General features: G+C 44.1%; 1 protein-coding gene across 1 annotated transcript in view; it reads left to right on the top strand.

Moving 5' to 3' along the window:
• Nucleotides 1-5,318: 5,318 nt before the first annotated feature.
• Nucleotides 5,319-21,939, top strand: part of E2F7 (E2F transcription factor 7) — a 30,079-nt gene continuing 13,458 nt past the window's right edge. Inside the window, exons 1-6 of the mRNA XM_029206143.1 lie at nt 5,319-5,539; nt 6,215-6,298; nt 13,825-14,100; nt 15,227-15,395; nt 20,047-20,337; nt 21,581-21,739. Of these exons, the coding sequence (XP_029061976.1) occupies nt 6,215-6,298; nt 13,825-14,100; nt 15,227-15,395; nt 20,047-20,337; nt 21,581-21,739 (979 nt within the window). The 5' untranslated portion in view covers nt 5,319-5,539. The remainder of the gene's footprint in view (nt 5,540-6,214; nt 6,299-13,824; nt 14,101-15,226; nt 15,396-20,046; nt 20,338-21,580; nt 21,740-21,939) is intronic.

Raw genomic sequence — 21,939 nt, 5'->3', positions numbered from 1 at the left:
AGCCCCTAACCCCAAACTCTTCTTTCCACTTCACAATGAAAACATTTTCATTTGGTCCTACAAAGCATTATAATGAAAAAATGCTATTAAAATAATGCTATTAGGAAGGTATAAAAAGTTACCTGCAGCCATTTAATTCTAACCTTAGAAAAATAGAGATGATAAATGTCAGTCTTTGGCCTGATGTTTTTTAACATTCTCATTATTAATGTATGTATGTACATAATGTAATATGATTAGTAGAGATGTGTCCAGTTTCACCAAATATGGAAATTAAAAAGTGACTTCAGCAAACATCTTACACATCCACACTACGTGATTAGGCGCCAGCAGCAAATAGTTTTAAGAGGATATCCTAAGTGTCCAATAAACACTTAGAATGACAGAAATGGAAGGTTCTTCAAAGGTCCTCCAAATCACACAAACCATTTTAAAGAAAAAAACTGAGGCCTAGGCAGGCAATACCTTTTGTTCCACGGCCAACCTTGATCTAGAACCTATGTCTCTCCACTACTCAAAGTGAATTCCTTCCCTTCTAGATAAGGCTCTGGAGATTAACGGGACGCCTGTCCCCCATTTTATCCAGAATCTCGGTTCCAGGGCAGTGGTCAATCTCCATTTTTACCCTCCAAACATTGTGGTCTCTCCAAACAACCACGCCCAAACCTGCAGCATAAATGTAGCATCATGTAAAGGGGTGTCCCACTATACACTCTCCGTTATCACATTATTTCCGGAAACACCTAACCCAGCTCAAAATCCATCCTATCTGTTGTGGTCTGAAATGTTACAGCACAACCCACTCCCTGCATCCTTGCCTATAACATGCACACATAAGTACACACATGCAAACATGCACACAAAATATGCTATCTTTTCATTAAGTGAGGGCGCAAATCACACAATCATTAAGGAAACTGACCTTGCTCAACAGTGCCCAGGATGACAAGGAGTCTGTAAAGATAAAGAATGAATTCCCTCTGGGACACATAACCACAGCTTAAGCAGCTCTCTTTGAACAGCTGGACATCTGGATGTCATTTGAGATGGGAGCCATAACTGCCCTTTGGTATTAATATCTTTTTTTTTTAATTGTTGCTAAGGCCATGAGGAGGAACCAATCATGAACTCATTCTCCTTCTGACATTGCTTATGGTCAGCCAAGAATAAATTTTCTGCCTTCTCTGACCCTGCAAACAGTTAGAGAAGCAAATATATCACATTCTCAGACCCAGGAATAGCTGAAGACAAAGGCCATTTTAAATGGCAGCCCTCAGTTTAAGAAGAACTGTTAAACCGATCCACTCAGAGACCTCAGAACTGCCAGGATGTGAAGTCAAGGTCCTTCTGTTACCCATGTGGTGAAAAATCAGTTTCTAATTCCCTTCTGTGACTGAACTCTTGCGAACAGATGTTACACCAAGATGACTGTGCTTGCAGTGTAGAAAGAAAGGAAAATATCAGAGGAAGCTGATACATTAACTGGACAACTCAGGCTAAATGACATGGATCGTATTTCACTACACTTATTCTTTCTGTAAAGTGTGATAAATCTTGAGATTCAGAACCCCAAAAGGGCAAAAGACTATGTCCAAGTTTGAGAAGGCATGCAGTACGTCTTGTATACAGAGGAATGTCAGTCATCATCTGTGTATATTCTGATCACAGCCCTTGCTGTTCATTCTTCTGTTAACCTCCACCTGCCCATCAGATTTCTCATTTACAACCTCATCTCCTTCCGAAAACCAGTGATGACATGGCCATAAACCAGGAAGACCCATCCCTTTGAAACCTCTGCACCTATTCCAGAGAGCAATACACCTGCCCAACTCTTCCTGTCCTCACTGATGGGACCTGAGGATCCATTGCTGAAACCACTGAGTCAGAGGCATCCAAAGGAGTCGATGAATAACCATTCAATTAGCATGCGCAAAGGAACAAGACACTAGGAATTGAAAAAAACTCAATACCCAAGTCCAATTCCAGATCAAGTCCATTAGAAATCTCTGAGTGTGCAGTTCAGGTATAGGAATTTTTAAAAAATCTCTCCAGGTGATTTTAAAGCACGGACAGGATTGAGAACCACGGGCTTAGCACAATACAGAACCCTGGGGACTGTGGCCACGTAGGTAATATTATACTGTTCCAAAGTCAATGATCTTTCAGGCAAAGATTATCGAGGTAGAACTGTAAAATACTTCAAATAGCATGAAACGTGGTGTGGCAATTTTAAAATATGGCCCCCAATTCTTTGTCACTTCTCCCATTGAGAAGTAGGGTATGTGTCCTCACCTCTTAAATATGAATGGATCTTTGACTGCTTTGTTTTAAAAAGTACAGCAGAATTGATGCTATCTTAGTTCTGAGGTTACATCACAAAAGTGCACAAAGTAAAATTTCCACTTTGTGGGCTAGGAGACTCTTTTTGGAGCCCTGAGCCACCATGTATGTCCAACCAACTTGAATCACCACGCTGTGAGGAAAATCAAGTCGCATGGAGAAGGCACATTTTCTCGACGTCCGAGCTGAGCTCCCAGCCACCATCAGCTTCAACTGAGAAACTGACAGATTATTTACAAATTCTGGGACTTGAAAACATCAGTATAAATAAGTGGTACAATATAAATGGAGTACTGTCTCTGAATTTGCCCAACAAACATGCATTTTCTACTTTTTGTTTTCTTTTTTTTTTTTTTTGCGGTACGCAGGCCTCTCACTGTTGTGGCCTCTCCCGTTGCGGAGCACAGGCTCCGGACACACAGGCTCAGCGGCCATGGCTCACGGGCCTAGCCGCTCCGCAGCATGCGGGATCCTCCTGGACCGGGGCACGAACCCGTGTCCCCTGCATCGGCAGGCAGACTCTCAACCACTGCGCCACCAGGGAAGCCCACATTTTCTAGTTTTCCTCCAAATCTAAGATCACTCTTGCTTTAAGCAATCAATGAAATTACAAGTGTTTGAGGCTCCATATTGTTTTTCGTGTTTTGAATAGATAGAGGCTACATTTTAATTGAAATAGATGGAAAAAATACTCTGAAAATGCTAGGAAAAGGTCTGTAACATAAAACTGCCTAACTTCAAAGAAACAACCAATATTATTTTGAAATATTAGAGAAATGAATGGACTTTAATCATTGAAATGGTGATATAGAAGGCTGAATGGGGGTCCCCAAAAAAGGCACATCCATGTCCTAATCCCTGGAACCGGTGAATGCTACCTTATTTGGAAAGGTCTTTACAGATGTAATTAAGGCTCTTGAGATGAGATCATTCTAGGTTGTATAGATGGGACCTAGATCCAATGACAGGTATCCTTTCAAGTGGCACAGAGGAGAGCTTTAAGACCCACCAAGAGGAGGCAATGTGACCACCAAGGCAGAGATCTGAGTGAGACAGCCATACATTCGTCAGGACTGCTTACAGCCACCAGAAGCTGGAAGAGAAGAGGAAAAGATTCTCTTCCAGCGCACCAGAGGGAGTGTGGCCCTGCCAACATCTTGATTTCAGACTTCTGGTCTCCATAATTGTGAGAGAATAAATTTCTGGCTTACCAACCAGTCTGTGGTAATTAGTTACAATAGCCACAGGAAATCAATACAGTTGGGAAAAAAAAATCTTCATCTAATTTTCTGCTTCTACACAAGTGCAAAATTTAATAAATTGCAATTTTATTCTTTATAGTTGTCTCCTTATGCTTCTACTTACAAGACAGATTTCAGCTTAAAATATCATTTCTATTATAAAAGTGTCAAATTTTTATAACTATTGTTATTTTTCTTTAAGTTTAATATTTCCCATGCTGTTTTGGGGGGGCTTTTTAATGTACGATCTAGCAGTGATTTTTAGGCTGTATTTATCAGCAACCTAAATAGAGTACAAAGTGAAGCACTTGACTGAACATTCTGAATTCTGCAGAAAGTTTGTTTAAGTACGTTTATATGTTTAATATATAAATTCGGGAGGTAAGGGGTGGAAAGTGAAGCACTTGGTACAGAAAGGATAATAAGGAGAATGATATCCTTGCTAGAAAGGATACAGTTTGTAGGGAAATGTCTGCAGACATGCTTTAAAGAAGGCTGGCAAATTCCAATAGTGGAACATCCTACAAAAGAACTTACCAGTCAGTACTCCTCAACATTGTCGAGGTCATCAAAAATGAGGAAAGTATGAGAAATTGTCACAGCCAAGAGGAGCCTATGGAGACATGAAGACTAAATGTAATGCTGTATCCTGGAACAGAAAAAAGGACATTGGATAAAAATTACGGAAATCTGAATAATGACTTTCGTTAAGAATAATATAGCAATATCGGTTCATTTAACAAACGCACTACACAGTAAAGATGTTCATGAATAGGTGAAACTGGGTGCCAGATATGCGGGGACTCCCTGTGCTATCGTCTCAATTTTTCTGTAAATTTAAAGCTGTTCTTAACGTCTATTAAAACACACACACACACACACACACACACACACACACACACACACGGCTGTCTCTGTCAACATTCCTATTTTAAGTAAGAAACTAAAGTTGAGGGAAGTGAAACATTTCATACAAATCAGCAATGTTGAGGAAATTTTCTCGACTTTCCCAGAATGCTAGTCCATACTGCAGAGAGTTATTTAATAAGGCTAATTATTGGCGATGTTCTGAAAAGGTAACAACACCAATAAACTTTTCTGGACTTGCAAAGAAAAAACAGCTGGTTCTGCTGGCAGTCGAGTTTCCACAGCTAACTGGTGTGCCATCTGCTCGCAGCATAGAGTGGTAACCATGGTTCACGTGTCACACCAGCGTTCGTGTTAAGAAGTTTGCCCCAACAAGCCTGGACAACTTCGCTTCCGCGCAGGTTGCTGGGGGGAGGGGTGGCGGCGGCAGCATCCAGAGCGTGTATATCGTTTTTCCAAACTCCATCTGCTCTCCCCTCCTCAGGCTGTGCCCGCGGTCTCCCCGCGCCGCAAGCCGCTGGACCGGCGGGTCTTTTACGCATAACAAAAGAGTCCTCCTCCTCCTCCTCCCGCCGCCCCGCGCCGCCCCCACCTTGGCTTCCCGCGGCCGCCCGGGCCCGCGTCCCCGGCAAGAATTGGCTCCCGGGCCCGAGGTTTCCAGGTACCCGGAAGGGGGAGGGGGCGAGGCGGCAACAATTGGGCGGGTGAGGTCGAAACGCGCGCCCAGGAGCGCCAAGACTCCGAGGGGCGGCGAGCCAGGGCCGTGCCGCCGCGCGATTGGCCGGCGCAGCCTCGCCGGCCGCCGCTGATTGGTGGATTCTCAAATTCGGTCTCAAGGCGCCAGAGGAGGTGTTTTAGCGGGGACTGCGATCCGGGGCTGGAGTCGCGCTCGGCGTGTCGGAGCGCTGGCGCTGCCCGGACGCCGCGGGGTCCCCGCTAGCGCAGGGCACTCGGAGCGGGGAACTGCGCGCCTCGCTTTCCCCGCCCGATGTCGCCGCCCGGCTGCTGATCGACTCGCCCAGCTGATCCCGCGCTGCTGTGGGGTCGTGGAGGTCCCGGTAGAGGCAGGAAGGCTCCTTCGCAAAGGGGGAGTAAGTAGCGTGCGGCCCCGGCGCCGGCGGGGAGGCGGGAATTGGGGCGAAAGGGGACCCTCCCGCCCCGGCTGCCAGCCTGCCACCCTTCCCCTCCCCGGCTGCCGCAGGACCAGGCGTGCGAGGGGTGTCTGGGCTCCAGCTCTCCCTCCGGCCGGGCAGTAGGGAACTTGCCCTTCCTCACGATCTGGGGGTTTCATTGGAAAAGTTTATATTTGGGGTCTGCTCGGAGGCCTGGGAAAGGGCTGCGCTGAGCGCTGAGTGGGTTTGGTCTAGCGATCAGGTTTCCTTCCCCCCTGATTCAAAACCCCTCAAAGCCGAATTCCTCCCCGTTCTTTGCGCCAAAATTAACTGACCTAGGAGACCCTGTGCTTTCTGACAGATTTGCCCTACACTCTCCTGACTTGAAACTTAATTTTGTCCTGTTGCTTTTCATTAAAAAGTATTATTTTTATCTGGGGTTTTTTCTTCCCAATTTCAGTAATTACTAAGCACACTTAAGTGTTTGTGCTCGTTCGTGTGCGTTTCGGAGAGTTGGAGTGGCCACAATCCTGAAAATTCCCAGGATGAGTTTAGGGAGCGGAAGTTCATGTTCATGAGCAAGTAATAGATATTTTTGTTGAAGGAAAGAATATCCAATTTAAAGTCATTTTCTAATGTAACTGTGCATTACAGATGGAGGTAAATTGTTTAACACTAAAAGACCTGATCAACCCCAGACTAGATTTTGCAATTGAAGATGGGGAAAATGCCCAAAAGGTAAGTGAACTTAAATACCTTAAGTTCTATCATATTGACGATGGTGATGTCTAATGCAATTCAGGATTCCAAAATGCCACTTGTATTTGTCTTAAAAACATAATAATCTTGATGAACATTTTAGGACTATGCTTTTCTTTTTTTTTCTTTTTTTTTTAATGGAGGAGGCATCCAACCATTATTGTTGAATTTCTCAGTCATTGTGCAGTGGTTAGATGTAATGTTGAAACTGACTTATATGAATCAAAGATATGCTAGACACTGCAATCAAAGGTTTGTAATAACTGTAGTTATCAAGAGTAGAATTAGCTAATGCTGGGCAGGAATATTAAGCCTCAGTTCCCAGGAAAATAGACTTTTTCACTCTAAATGCTAGATTATTAAAGTGCAGTGAAATGTTCTTCATCCTGATGGACCAGCTCCTAGAGGTGGTTCCATTCTCCCAAGAACATGACCAGTGTCTCCCATATAGGGAGATAAAGTGACTGAGCTCACCAAGGACTCTTTGAATATTTTACAGTGTTACTTCTGGTTTTGCACTGAGCTTTCCCTTGGGGTTTTTGCATGCCTTGTGATTTGTAAGACAATAGTAGCGTCTTCAAGAAACGTTACAAAGTGAACCGGCCATAGCAATGTCTAAACAGGACCCATGTCAGCACAATGCCCTCACCAGCCGGTGCCCTACCGAAAAGGTGTAATAGCTTGTTAGTAGCGAACATCTAAGCATTTTTGGGCAGAGGCAAGTAGATATGACAAACCCGGGTTTACAAAGTTTAAATATCAATCTGAGCATAGCAACTTCCATAGACATTGAACTTCTCTGGTTCCTGGGCTTAATTTTAGGCTTAGCACCCACAATGAAATTGCCTGGTTGCAAAGCACCTGTTACATGGGCCTTTGAAGAATACTTGACAACCGTTAATTTTGGGTAGGTGTGAAACTGTATGCTTTTTCATGTAGGGGTTTTTTTCCCTCCACCATTTGATTTATTTTTGTTAGGAAAAGAAGTATACCAAAACATTATTCTTTTAAAGAGCATTTTTAAAGAATTCGCTATGCCATCTGAGAGTGGCAATGCCCAGACTTTAAAGTATATATTCAGAGTTTTGGCTTTGGGAGTTTCAGAGCAAAACTTTTTGTTTTCCTTTGTAATTTGGATGGGACAGCCTTGAAAGAATGTGTATACTTTTATATAAAGTCAAAGTGTCCACCTCTTTCCTTCTGGGTCAATGACTTTTTATCATGCCTTCAACAAGGTTACTTCTCCTACTCTAGTTAGCCCAGTAAAGTGCTGTGCCCAGCTGAGCTTTCATATTTTAGTGGGTGTAGAGAAAACCTCAAATGATGCCATAGAGGTTTGGGAAAGTGGTTAAAATGTTTGAAATAGAATACACGAGCAGGGCTTATTTCACCTGTCAAAGAGATGGCAAAGGAAGAGAACAGAGCGCTCCTGCGAAATGCTAGGCTGGGCTTTTGTCTCTCTTTTCACATTGCTGTGAAGTAAAGGAAGGAGGATTTCTAGGGCTGCCGAGAACGTGGGATTTGGAGTCAGAGAGATCTGGGTTTGATTTCCTGCTTTACCATTTGTTAGCTTCATAACCTCAAATAAATATATTTATTCAGTGTTTCAACAAATATTTACGTTTCAGGGGCTGGGGGTACAGCGGTTTAATAAGTCTCCTAGCTTCCCTAAGCCTATTTTTTTCTTCCATAAATTGAAATTAATAAGTAGCCTCTCCTCTTTGGGTGTCTGTAAAGCACCCAGCAACCCATACTGTTCACACCTTACTCATTTTTTTTTTTTTTTTGCGGTACGTGGGCCTCTCACTGTTGTGGCCTCTCCCGTTGCGGAGCACAGGCTCTGGACGCGCAGGCTCAGCGGCCATGGCTCACGGGCCCAGCCGCTCCGCGTCATGTGGGATCTTCCCGGACCGGGGCACGAACCCGTGTCCCCTGCATCGGCAGGTGGACTCTCAACCACTGCGCCACCAGGGAAGCCCCACACCTTGCTCATTTGAACTGACAGCCCAAAGATGAATATGATGCAGGCCTGGCCCTCGGTTACCTGAGACACTTTCAGGGACTGAGATGTAAAACTAACCAACTAGACTGTGATTTGGTAAGAGCTATAGGAGTGGGAACCAAGTGCCCCAGCAGAACAGAAGATTAAGAAAGAAATTCATGGGGAGTCTAGGGAAAGTTGGAAAGCTTCACAGAGGTAATATCTGGGCTGAGGACTTCAACTATAAGGAAACAAGAAGGAGTAAGACGGTCATTATAGGCAGAATCTATATGAGTATATGTGCTGTGGACATTCAAGAAATGTTCAAAGTTTCCAGAGTGGCAAGAAGCTAGTGGTACTTCTTGAAACCCTCTGGTGGGTGCCTGGAACAGTATCCTACGGGTCAGTCGGCATTTAGAGGACTTATCTTTCTTGACTGTCTGATCTTCATTGCTCAAGGTCTACAGGTAGGCATGCATCTTCTTACCACTCACGGAGAAACTTTTCTTTAAAACATAGAGGAGTTTTCAACGCCATTACCCAATCTTACTGTGCCCAAGTTGTGAGATTATAAGCAAGACTCTCCTCTTCAGTTGTCTACAGTGCATTTAGGAATGACAAAAGTAGAAAAAGGATGGTTTGGGATGAAGCGGTGGACAACAAGGATTGAGCTGTTGGGAGGGCTTTGTGAAGGAGATAACACTTGAGCTAGGGCTTGAAGGGATGAGTGCTAAGACTTAGGCAAGTAGAGAGGAAGGAAACTAGTAAAGAAGTAAATCAGCATGGTAAATTTGGGGACACGCCTAGACTTAGCGGGCATGGGTTTTCTTTGAAGGTCATTCATCTTTTGGGAGTGGTTAAAAAAGAAGGTGAGTTCAACTTGAAGCATATATTTGTACCCGTGTGATTACAGGTAAATAAATATGTACAAGAGGCAGTTGGTTGCCTGATCTGGGAATTCACAGAAAGTCCTAGCCAGATACAAACTTGGGAATTAACAACATACAGGTTGGTTTTAAAGCCTTGTACATGAGTGGGTGAGCTGCCCTGGAGAGAGCAAACAGGGAGGTGTGGAGGGCCAAGTTTCTAAGAGTGGAAAAAGAGGAGCCCGTGAAGGAGGCTGAGAAGGAACAGTCAGAAGAGAACCAAGAGAGCAAAAAGTGGTAGCTCAGAAGGACTGAGAGTTTTATAAAGCAAACAGTCAACAGTCTTAACCGTTGCAGTGAGGTCAAGTGCAATATTTTGCCATTGACTTGTCGACTGACAGATGACCGAAGTGAGAGCAGTGGATCAGAGCAGACTGGTGGTTTGAGGAAACCCCTGGGAGACAGGCAGGGGAAAGCCCTCCATGTGGATTACTAATTCTGGAAAGTGTGCTCTGAAGGGAAGGAGAGTTGTTAGTCAATAGCTAGAAGGAGACGCCTCCTGACGTGCCTGTCATATTTGCAATGAGTCTTAAACAGCAGGTCGGGTTTCAGTGGGCAAAGCTTAGCCCACGGCTTTAGAGTCAACGTGATGGTGTGAGCAACGGCTCAGGTGTGATAAAATTTGGGGCAGGTTTGAAGAAGAACGATGGACTGTTTGGACAAAATGTGGGACGTGCGTGAGATGGGACCGGAAAAGAGGTTGGCAAAATGTCACCAAGGGCCTTGAACAGGCTGACGTCTATGTACTATTTGAGGTACCATGATTAAAGCTGTATCTGAGACAGAAGCAAGACTAGAACCAAGATCTTCTAATTACCAGGTCCTTTCCATGTCAGCTTACAGCTCAGTCATAATGCTGGTATAATAAATAATAATGATGATGGTGGTGATGAACATTTGCACAGCACTTCACAGACTACAAACTGCTTTCGCTCTCATTATCTGATCTAATCCTCACAGCAGCTGCATGGCAGGTAAGCCAAGGCGCATCACCTCCATTTGCACATGAGAACTGGAGAACCCGTTTCCTGGGGACTCTCTCCAGGTCCCCTCTAACTGAAGAGGTGGTTTCCAGGGTGTTGCAGCTTGACTTCCCGGCAAGCAGATCTCACGTGGAAGATTAGTATGCAGGTGGTTTATTAGGGAGCGCCCTGGGGATGGGAGCCCATTTAAGGGAAGGGAAGGCAGCAGAATTAGACAGAGGGAGAAGCAGAGCTTCAGAACAGTCTCAGTGGAAGTTGGGTTTACCCCATAGGGAGTTCTGGGACGACCCCTCAGAGGAGTCCTGAGTCGGGGTAAGGGGACCAAGCTGTTACAGGTCAATGCTACCTCTCCCAGCCACTGAGGACAGTACCGGCCTCTCGGGAAGGCGTGTGATCCCGGATGAGTCAGCCCTCTTCAGCCAAAGCGTGAAGAAGCTTACTATTGGCATTACTCCAGCAGCTGGGGAAATGAGTCATTCATTCCAGAAGTGAGCCAGGTGCATCCCAGTGTCCACCACATGGCTGGGTAGCCTTGCTGGAAAGCCTTGGAGATATATAATTTGGTCTGAACCCCTTATTTCAAAGATCTGGAAACTTGGGCCCAGACAAAACGAACAATTTGTGCAGTATCAGAAAGATATAGAGTGGAGTCAAAAACCGCTCTGTTTCTGAATTCTCATTCCAATCCCCTTTCCTTTGCCTTCTACAGTGTCAGGATTGCAGGACAGACAGACGGATGGATCAGGATGTGATTAGATTGCGGCTGACTTTCTGCCCACCTGAAACCTCAGAAAACAATTTGCTTGGCATTTTTTTCTGTTGAGTAGAGGTGTGATAACGATCGTAACCTACCATGTGACGTAACTCCCCTCCTACTTTAAGTATTACTTAAACTGTAGTGAAAATATGTCAAAGTGCTGGAGGAAATAATTCATCTGAATTGCTCCTTGGTAGGGAAAAAGTAGGAGCTCAGTGTTCCTGGGAGGACAGGTACCATGAGGGCCGTGGAGAAGAAGGATGAATCTCTGCACCTCAACAAGCCTAGGACACACCCTCCACCGTTGGGATACCTTTTGAAATAACTAGATAATCAAGGTCCTGTGTTCCTTGAGCACATGCGAAGGGGAAGGCATTGTGCCAAAAACTGTGAGGAATGGGACGTGTGCAACTAGCTCCCTGACCTCCAGAAGCGCACAGTCTCGTCAATGAGACAAGACACATGCCCAGGGAGTTAAATAGCAGTACAGTGTGCTATGTTATATTAGCTCTGAGGGCCAGGATGGATGGTAATAAAGAACAGGAAATGGAGCGGGGGGAGAGAGAATAGCTAAGTTTTATTGAGTGTTCACTATATGCCAGGAACTATTCTCATAACTCTGGAGATCAGTGTTTTTATGAACTTCATTTTCAGTTGAGAGAATTAAAGTGAGAAGGGAATTGCCTGCTCTCACCCTGCTGATAAGTAGCAGAGGCCGGTAAGCTGGCCCTACCAGCCCACACGCAGAACTGCTTCCCATGCTGCCTCTCCATAGAGGCTAGTGGGGACCTGTGGCCTGCTGGACACCTTTTGTTGGAGCTGCGAAAAAGATAACTTCCTCCCAATTCACACCCAGGACAAGCTTACTTCTAGATGCAGAATTTTGGAAACTTCTGCTGTCAGCTATTTCTTGCCTTACCAATGACTTTTATACTGAATGAGGTTGTATGTGACCTTGGGCAAGGCACCCTCTGTGTGCCTCAGTTTCTTCATCTGCAGGCTAGAAAAATACTACTACCTCGGTTACAGGATTGGATGAGGAGTTAATAGGTGTAAAGTGCATGAAACAGGTATCATGTGTAGCACATAATATGCACTCAGGACTTTCCCTTGAGAGTTCCCTTGTAGAAGACTTCATCAGAATTGTATACTAGTAGGGATTTGTTAAGAGGTGTGAATAGATGCACTGCCTCAGGCTGGATGCTTACTGCGGCAGTGGCGCGAGAAATCGTCACCCCCATCTCCACCCCTTTCCTGCTACCCTAGGACAGAACCTCACCATGGCTAGCTGCAGCTTCTGCTGATCCAGAAAACAAGAGTTGGCCTGCTACCGCAAACTCCAGTTTCTCCCAAACAGTTTTTTTAAATTTATTTATTTTATTTATTTATTTTTGGCTGCGTTGGGTCTTCGTTGCTGCGCGCGGGCTTTCTCTAGTTGCGGCGAGCGGGGGCTACTCTTCCTTGTGGTGTGCGGGCTTCCCATTTCAGTGGCTTCTCTTGTTGTGGAGCACAGACTCTAGGCGCGCAGGCTCTAGAGCGAAGGCTCAGTAATTGTGGTGCACGGGCTTAGTTGCTCCGCAGCATGTGGGATCTTCCCGGACCAGGGCTCGAACCTGTGTCCCCTGCATTGGCAGGCAGATTCTTAACCACTGCGCCACCAGGGAAGTCCATCCCAAACAATTCTTTTTCCTTCTTCATATGTTGCTCGTTTATAGGAAAACACTTTTTTTTAAACCACTGTTCAGCCAAAATCCAAGCATGCAATAATCTATAGAGTGATATTGTGTGCAGGAAAGGGAGTGACAAATATGTAATTCATCCACCTTCCTAATTACGTAAAGGCACTATTACCTGGAGGTGAGTTCAACTATGGGAAGAGCAGAATCTTTCTGGGTTTGAATGGCAAAAACTTATTTTAGGGGAAAGAAATTTGTTTCGGTAATTTAGTAATTCCAAACGCGAGTTGTGTGTACTTAGTCCTTTTTCTTAATGGATTAATGAACCCATCATTAATCTTTTCTTTTAATTATCTAAGATAATCTACTCAAAGAGTCTGGGGGAAGGTGCTAGGCCACAAACTATTACCAAGCTGCAACACATTGCGAACAGAACTTGAGAGTTCAGCACTTAGAAACCTCTACAGTCATTCAGTCGATCTGGCCCCTGTGACATCTAAACCTGTGCTCAGTGGTCTCTTCTTGTCGAACAAGCTGCAGGTCAAGTTGAGTGGCAAACTCAAGAGAGTCACATGTGATGGGAGTTGCATGAGTCCTATGAAGTAAGACCATGTATCAGTCTCTGGGAGTTTTCAGTCTGTGAAAAACCCTGGTCCTTAACCAGGGGTAGTTTGAGAAGCACTGCTCTGGGGGAGTGACATTAGATAGCTGGGTGGTTTGAAACGTGGCATTTTGTTGGATGCCCTTCCATTATTCTGTCCTGGTAATTGCTCTATTAGCCCTGGTGAACATTGAACAAAAGCATAATTGCTCTTCACTAGTGCAAACTCGTAAGTAGTGTTTAAAAAAATATGTCACTTAGAAGCAATATGGGCTCAACCCACATTTGCTCTTATTATCATCCCCGCCTATTCCAAGCATCCACCAGCGACGCATAACACTCATGACTTCTTTCACAGAGGTGCCGTGAAAAACATGCTTAAAGGGAGTAGCAGCCACTCGTCGGTTCCCATGGATCCTTCTGTTTATTTTCATTAGTCCTACCTATCCTGATACTTTTCAGCCCTGAACGTATAGGTCTGTTTGTATTTTCATGACTTAGTGAATAATGGGAATAAAGTGTACTGTTAGCTGATACCTGCCCTTTCTCATTTTCGCTAAAAGGTCTCTTTTTTAAAATAGGAAAATATATTTGTTGATCGCTCAAGGATGGCCCCAAAGACGCCAATAAAAAATGAACCAATTGACTTATCGAAACAAAAAATCTTCACTCCAGAAAGAAATCCCATCACTCCTGTTAAGCTTGTCGACAGACAGCAAGCAGAACCATGGACACCCACCGCTAACCTGAAGATGCTCATTAGTGCTGCCAGCCCAGACATAAGAGACCGAGAGAAGAAAAAAGGACTGTTCAGGCCCATTGAGAACAAGGATGATGCATTTACAGACTGTCTGCAGGTAAACAGGCTGTGCTCCTAAGACCTTTCATAGAATTTTAAAATGTTTACCTGATTATTAAAAAGTCACAGAATTCTCAGTTTTTCGGTTACTATTGAGTCAAAAGCAGTACTCCACTTAATCTTTTTATTTATTTACAGCTGAAGTGGAACTCTTATTCTATATCTCATTTTTCATAATGAATGCTTTCTTTTCTTCTGTATGATACTGTCTTCACCAGTACACATTTTTAAATGATAATTTTTTTAAGCAATGATATTTAATAATTTTGATTTAATGAAGAAATTTGGATTTTTTTTAATGCTGCCATGAATTATAATTTTTGCTTTGATTTTAAGGGTAATATTAATCTAAATGTTTTTGACTTGGGGAATTTTATCATTCTCACGTATGTTCAGTTCGTTGGTTTGGGGCTTTAAAGTTAAATCATCTTTAAATTACCTGTCCTGTAGGGAACCAGAGCTACTGAATAAGCAGCATATCTATACTTTAAAAAAAAAGTTTTTCTTAGGGCTTGAACTGACCCTTTTTCAAATGTGAGTTGATAAGACAAGGACACTAGTTTAATGTACTTACAATACGAAAGAATAAGGAAGAATAAGATTTAGCTCCCCCGTTCAGTTCCATCAACCCTTGGTAAATTGTGAAAAATAAAGAGTTTGGTGACACACTGCAGGCAAGTACATCTCAAATTTTCACGTTAATAGGAATTACACAGGATCTTAGGAAGAGACAGATTCTGATACATCAGGTCTGAGGTGAGGCCTGAGGTTTTATACCTCTTAACATGCTCCTGGTGACGCTGATCTCAGTCTAACAAGCACACTAGTAGCAAGGGTGTAGCAACCTATAAATCAAGGCTGTAGCAACCTATAAATGACTGCATTGTTCATTTTTTATTTTAAACAGTAGACTCAGCCTCAAATCACAAAGGAGGAAAAGTTCAGTTCAGAGAAAGCAATAGGTAAAATGTTAAGAAAATTAGATTAGGAAATGCATTTTAACCAGAATCTAGGATGGTATGGATTTAGATGTTCCCCTCCACTCGCCAATACCACCCATTGCAATTTCTCTGTTAAGATGTTAACTGTGACATTTCCCCCCTCCCTCTGTCTGCCCTCTGTAGCTTGATGTTGTTGGGGACAGTGCTGTGGACGAATTTGAAAAGCAAAGGCCAAGCAGAAAACAGAAAAGTTTAGGACTCCTGTGCCAGAAGTTTCTAGCTCGCTATCCAAGTTATCCACTGTCAACTGAGAAAACTACCATCTCCCTAGATGAAGTTGCTGTCAGTCTCGGTATGTATTGTGGGATCACCTGGAGGCCTGTCTCCAGTTACGGTGAGAAGTTGATTCCTCGGGCAAGCCAAAGGCTTCAGATCACCTCCTTTACTAAGTAAAGAGCTGACCCTCAAAAGAGTGAGGACAGGGGCTTCCCTGGTGGCGCAGTGGTTGAGAGTGCGCCTGCCGATGCAGGGGGCACGCGTTCGTGCCCCGGTCCGGGAAGATCCCACGTGCCGCGGAGCGGCTGGGCCCGTGAGCCATGGCCGCTGAGCCTGCGCGTCCGGAGCCTGTGCTCCGCAACGGGAGAGGCCACAGCAGTGAGAGGCCCGCGTACCGCAAAAAAAAAAAAAAAAAAAGAGTGAGGACAGAGGAGCAGGTAGAGCTTTTCTTCTGTCATCATCATTATGCATAGAATTCCAGGGAGCCTTTTAGGCCTGAGGGTCAAACAAATATTTGGTTTTTTTAAGCTTAAAAAATATGTTTACAGAAGACTCACATTACAAATTAATATCTAATATCTTAATCCCATGTTATTTCAGATAGACTCAAAAGATATTTAGAAATATCCTTCTGTTTATTTTTTAAAATGCTTCAAAGAGTTCAGAACTGGTGTTATTTTTGTTATAAAGCACGATTTGAAAGCAAGAGCATTATGTTTGAAGCCCTATACTGTGACCTTCACAGCAAGTCTGCCCAACTAGTAAAAGCACATCTGGATATAACTCAAACAGCTAAGCCTTATAACAAAGAGGAATACACGTGTTCACATGGCGTGGGTGTGTGTAATGTGCAGTGGTGTCTGGACTATAAATATGCAGACTGCCGATTCAGAATAGAGACTCCTAGTGGACGTGGATTGCAGTTGGTTTCAGAATGAACATACTGTTGACAATAAATAAGTAGAAATCACATGATTTGAAGATGTCAGAGTGTCCCCTTAAAAGATTAGGAGGGTTTGCATACAGGGGAAAAAAAGGCTCGAAGAAATCAGCCCAGTAGGCTTTATGATAGAGTATATTTTTAGTTTGTTTATTAGTTCTATATCTTCCCGTAGCCCAAAGAATGTGACCCAGTAGATGATTATCACTCTGAATTATTCAAACTGATGGCTAAAAAGATTTTATTTGCTGGAAATTGAGGTAATGAGGAACCAGTGTGTTGTGATGGGAAGACCATGGGCTGTACTTTGAGTAAGACAGAGCTGGATTTCAAGCCCGGCTCTCTAATTTATAGACTGTGAGAGCTTTAAAAAGTTAATTATTCTTTTCTCAACTACAGCCTAGGGACCATAGCACCTACCTTGCAGAAACTTAGAAAAGTTGGGGATGATGTCAGTAACATGCCCAACTCAGAGCCTGGCTTACTCTTATTGCTACATGGAACAGTTTCTACTCAGCTCTCATTAGAGGTACTCCCCCCACCCCCTCCACCATCTTCAAGCCATCCTGTGATCCTCTACAGCTAGGAGGAAGCAGAGGGCTTTGACGGGGAGCCATTTTAGAACCCGGAAGTAGAATACAGTATTCTGGCATTGGTAGCAATGAACGAAGAAGGGGAAGGTGAGCCAGCTGGACAGAGGCTTGGTGTAGACATAGCTGAGGAACCGGGTCTGGAAACTAGTCTTAAGAAGATGAGGGTAGGGACTTCCCTGGTGGCGCAGTGGTTAAGAATCCGCCTGCCAATGCAGGGGACACGGGTTTGAGCCCTGGTCCGGGAAGATCCCACATGTCGTGGAGCAACTAAGCCCGTGCGCCACAACTACTGAGCCTGCGCTCTAGAGCCGCGAGCCACAACTATGAGCCCTCGTGCCACGACTACTGCAGCCCGCGCGCCTAGAGCCCGTGCTCCCCAACAAGAGAAGCCACTGCAGTGAGAAGCCCATGCACCGCAACGAAGAGTAGCCCCCGCTCGCCGCAACTAGAGAAAGCCTGCGCTCAGCAACAAAGACCCAACACGGCCAAAAATAAATTTAAAAAAAGAAGATGAGGGTAAAACAACAGATTGTACGATGTCTTTCTCATTGGGGTTCACGAAGCCACCTTCCTCCATATACCCAGGCCACATCAAGAGTCCTTGCACTGATATCAGTGCAAAAGACAAAAGATTAGATGTTGGAAAGCTACATTACAGGTCCCAGGGAGGACAGAAGAGTGGGATCCTACTCTCATATGGGCTGTAAATCCCCATGTTATAACCGCCTGGAACAGAATGCCAAAGATTTTTGCAACAGCTTCCTGCTGTCTCACAATTTCCAAGACCTGCCAGATGAACCTGCCATCTCTCTTCACGTGAGATCGTAAAAATGGAGTCCCTTCCTAGAAGCTGTTTCAGGGGTAACCATCTCCTGGGATTGAGTCTAAACTCCTGCTCTATCCCAGGTCACAAGCTTTAAGACCATATTTTAACCAACGATGTGCAAAGCATTCAAATTGCATTCATTCCCAGTTTCTGGCCTCATGTAGATTCGATACTGATATTATAGATAAGAGGTTAAAGAACTGGGAGTGACTTCAGTAAATGGAAAGTTACACAGCCTGGGAAACTACTTATTGGGCTGAGATGCTCTTGATAAGCTCTATGGGGCATAAGGGAAGCATGGTAACAATTGGTAAATCCTCAAGGGCATAACTAATGCCATGCCTACGATTAATCGGATTGCCTTGAATACAAAAGAAAAAGAAGGCTCAATGCCAGGGAAGACTTTCCTGGCAGAGCAAGCCCCAGAGTTACCTGCAGGACTTGAGACCTGTGACGTGGGAAGTTTAGGTGCACCCAGCCAGTGGACAGTTAGTCCAGATTGCAAAGGTGAGTGATTATTCAGGCAAGTAGCTGCCTATGGGCTTTTGCCAGCACCACCTTCTGAACACTTACGGTGCATAGCAAGCATCATCTTCCTCTCTTAGTTGTCCAAATCTTCCTTTATTTCTTGAGATGTCTAGCCACTAGATGGAGACTTAGCAGCTTGTGTCTAATACAGAATAACAAAACAGCCAGACATATGGCTGGCCCTGGGCTGTCTCAGTTGCATTCACATGACATTTCTAATGGGAAGGTTTGTAACGTTCCACTCTCAACAAGATGTGTTAATATATGAAAACAGACTGGAATGAGGAGCCAGGCAGATCCGGACAAGGGGCTACTGACTGCTCTGGCCAACACCTTCCAGCAGGCATCTGGCACCAAAGCCTGAGCTTTTGAGAGTGAAGAGCCTTTCCAGGTCATGAGCCGAAATGTTCTGACTGCAAAATGCCTCTTCATGCATGGGGTAGAATTTCCTCTCAGCTCCACAGTTTTCATTGTAACCTGGTTTATTTCTTGTGTTAAATCTTTGAAAGGCCAAGAGCTATGTGCACCAAGTCTGCCCTGATTATAGAACAGCTCTTGGCAAGTGAAGAGAAAGAAGGCATTTTTGTAGCTGGGCCAGTCTTCTGAGAGATGCCTGGAGGCTTTTGTTACGGATACTTAGGTGAGAGCACAAAGGGCCAGTTGAGTCCCCAAAGCCTAAGGGCCTATTGCATAACAGGATGAGTCAAGATGGAAGATTTAAAAATCTGTTTCTACTGTCACCTCTTATGCTAGCAGGAATTTTAGGTATCTCCAGTGCCACGCAGGAAGTTCTGATATTTACCAAATAACATAACAAAGAGTAGATAAATTAACACCTGTCAGAAACCCTTTAAGTTTATGATCACATTTAATGCTCATCATTTTATGAGATAAATACTAAGGCACAGAGAGATTAAGTAAATTCCCAGGCTCACCCGACCAGTAAGGGATAACGCAGGGATTCCAATTCATGCAGTCTGACCCTGAAGCCCCCGCACTTAACCAGCGTAAATATTTTTAGTAAATTCAATAGACTGCTCGTAATCCTGGCTATTTAGGGAGTGTTGGGAAAGTGGGTAGGGAATTGATGAACTGGATGGTCAGCCTCTGCTAGAGTTTCTGTGCTTTATTAATGGGCTGTTTGGCAGGATACAGTGAATGGGAGCCCAGGGAGAGTTGTCCACAGGTGTGATGAGCAGAGGGCGGCCTGTACGTTGTTCCAGCCCTGGCACTAGCTTCCTCCAGCAACTTGAGAAGGGTGCCCAAGCCCTTGACTCCTGAGTTGCCAGTGCAAAATGGGAAACAAAATATTTACCATCTGTTTTCCTTACTGGCCATTAAGAGAATTAACAAGTAATTTTTTCACATCATTCAAACTCCAGGAAAGGAGAATATGGTCCAATAATGAGTTAACAGTTACTGGACACAGTTCTATAGTCTGTATAGCTAGGATTACAAGTCAAAATCAACCATCCAACATTCATCAAGCATTTATTACTGTGACGTGTGTTGCTGAAGCCCACCAGTTTTAACGCACTGAAATGTTCATGTGGTTTGCCTAACAGGTCCAAAGAAAGTTGCTCTACTATTTATATAATACAGATGGAACTGTCATCCATCTCAAGGTGGATGTTTATCCTAGATCTTATCGAGAGTTGGATCCCAAGAAGAAAAAAATTTCTTTTGCTTGCATTCATATAGTATGAATTTGTTGAGCAATTATATTTGCTGGGCAGAGTATCACACAAAATAGTCCACAGACAAGGTCCAAGCCTTCAAGGACTTTATACTCAAAAATGTTGGTCGGCATGATGATGGCTGGCTTCTCTTTTTCAAACAGGCGTTGAAAGGAGACGCATCTACGACATTGTGAATGTGCTGGAGTCGCTGCATCTGGTCAGCCGGGTGGCCAAGAATCAGTACGGCTGGCACGGACGGCACAGCCTGCCCAAAACCCTGAGGAACCTCCAGAGGCTAGGAGAGGAGCAGAAATACGAAGAGCAGATGGCCCACCTCCAACAGAAAGAGCTCGACCTGATGGATTATAAATTTGGGGAACGCAAAAGAGATGGCTGTCCAGATTCCCAGGATCCACAGTTACTGGATTTCTCTGAACCGGACTATCCCTCTTGTGAGTCCACGGTACCCACACGAGTAATGGCAGGGAGAGGGCAATGGTGTCTTCTGAAGAGAGTCACTGCTAAGATGGGAGGAACCAAATGGACCACCCTGGAGGGAAATGTCCTCTTATTCTCTCTCCTGAAGACAGGGAGACAGATGGCTTCCCGGCTGGGCTGCCCACTCAACCTCACTGAAAAACTGTCTAGTAGCAGTTTCACTTGGTATTTGGTGTGTTTGGACCGTAGATCTCGAACAGCGCTCCCGTTTCAGATTGACAGCCCCATGCTGATTCCTGCTTGTGAGCCTTTAAGGAAAATTTACTTGGAAAGAATTTCTCTCTCCAAAGGATCCTATTTGTTTAATTATATACTGGAGTAGATGACTTAGAAAAGAACCCCATTAGCAGAAAATACTGATTAGAAAGATGGACAACCTTTATTTGATGCAGATTTTTTTTTTACTTATATTACATTGTTCTTCCCCTTCCAGCTTATATTTATGCTGTCCCTCCTTTAACCATTGATCTGCATTCTCACCCTGCTGCTCCTTGCTAAGATAATAAAGTGCAGGTATCCCTAACATTTCACTTGCATTTATAAGCAATAGGAATGGAAGGGTGGGCCTGGCTTTCGTTCCATTTACTACCTCATGCCTTTTAATTCCACCCTATGAGCCAGTTCTTATCCTCATAACCAGAGGAGACAGCCATCTGTCGGCGATGTTTTGCCTGCCATCTATGGCAACACACATCTAATCAGTGTCTCCTATTTACTTATTGTTTATTTCTTCACTTATTTCTGAAAAGCAATGGAAGAGGTGGATGCCTACTATGTGGAGGGTACAGTCTAGCTATTGTGGGCTCAGAGACATAAAAGTGGAGACCTTGCCATTGAGGGAAGAGTTGATGTTCTGAAAATAGTTCCTGGTCCCTAACTCTATCCTTTTATCCCTCTACTTTGATCTTTTCCAAAACTGCTTCAGGAAAACTACTTCATGGCTTCTTTTCAATGAAGTATGAATATAAAGCATTTCAGAATTTATACCTACTGTAGCTTTATGACCCACAAGAAAATCTGTCTTATTTCTTTGTGAACCATCTTTTTATGATGTGTGTCCAACAGACTTCCGCTGATCACTGTAACAAGAGTGATGTTTCCATCTGCTGATACAGTTAGATAGGTCTGGCAAACTAGAAGTACAGTCTCTCTTGTGGTAAATTACGTTTTGACGCTTTTGTTTTATTCCCTTTGTAGCATCTGCAAACAGTAGAAAAGATAAGTCTCTGAGAATTATGAGCCAGAAGTTTGTCATGCTGTTTCTGGTCTCCAAAACCAAGATTGTTACTCTTGACGTGGCTGCCAAAATACTGATAGAAGAAAGCCAAGATACGCCGGATCACAGTAAATTTAAAAGTAAGCATCTTCACCTAAATCCACTTATTAGCACAGAAAGAGTGGGATGTCATATGCTGATGTTTGCTGCCTCAGAGATTTAAAAAATTATTATTTTTTTGAGACGTGCACTCCTTCCTGCCTTCATAAAGGTTCTTGGTGCTGTGAGAGGTAAGCTGGTCACATACCAGAATTCCTGTGAAAGTTCTGTCCGATGCCTT

Source organism: Monodon monoceros, unplaced genomic scaffold (genome assembly GCF_005190385.1).
Source record: "Monodon monoceros isolate NGI ecotype Baffin Bay Population unplaced genomic scaffold, NGI_Narwhal_1 Super_Scaffold_6, whole genome shotgun sequence".
In the NCBI taxonomy this organism is placed as follows: Eukaryota; Metazoa; Chordata; class Mammalia; order Artiodactyla; family Monodontidae; genus Monodon; species Monodon monoceros.
Note: the sequence above shows the minus strand (reverse complement) of the source record. Positions and strands in the feature narration are given on the sequence as shown.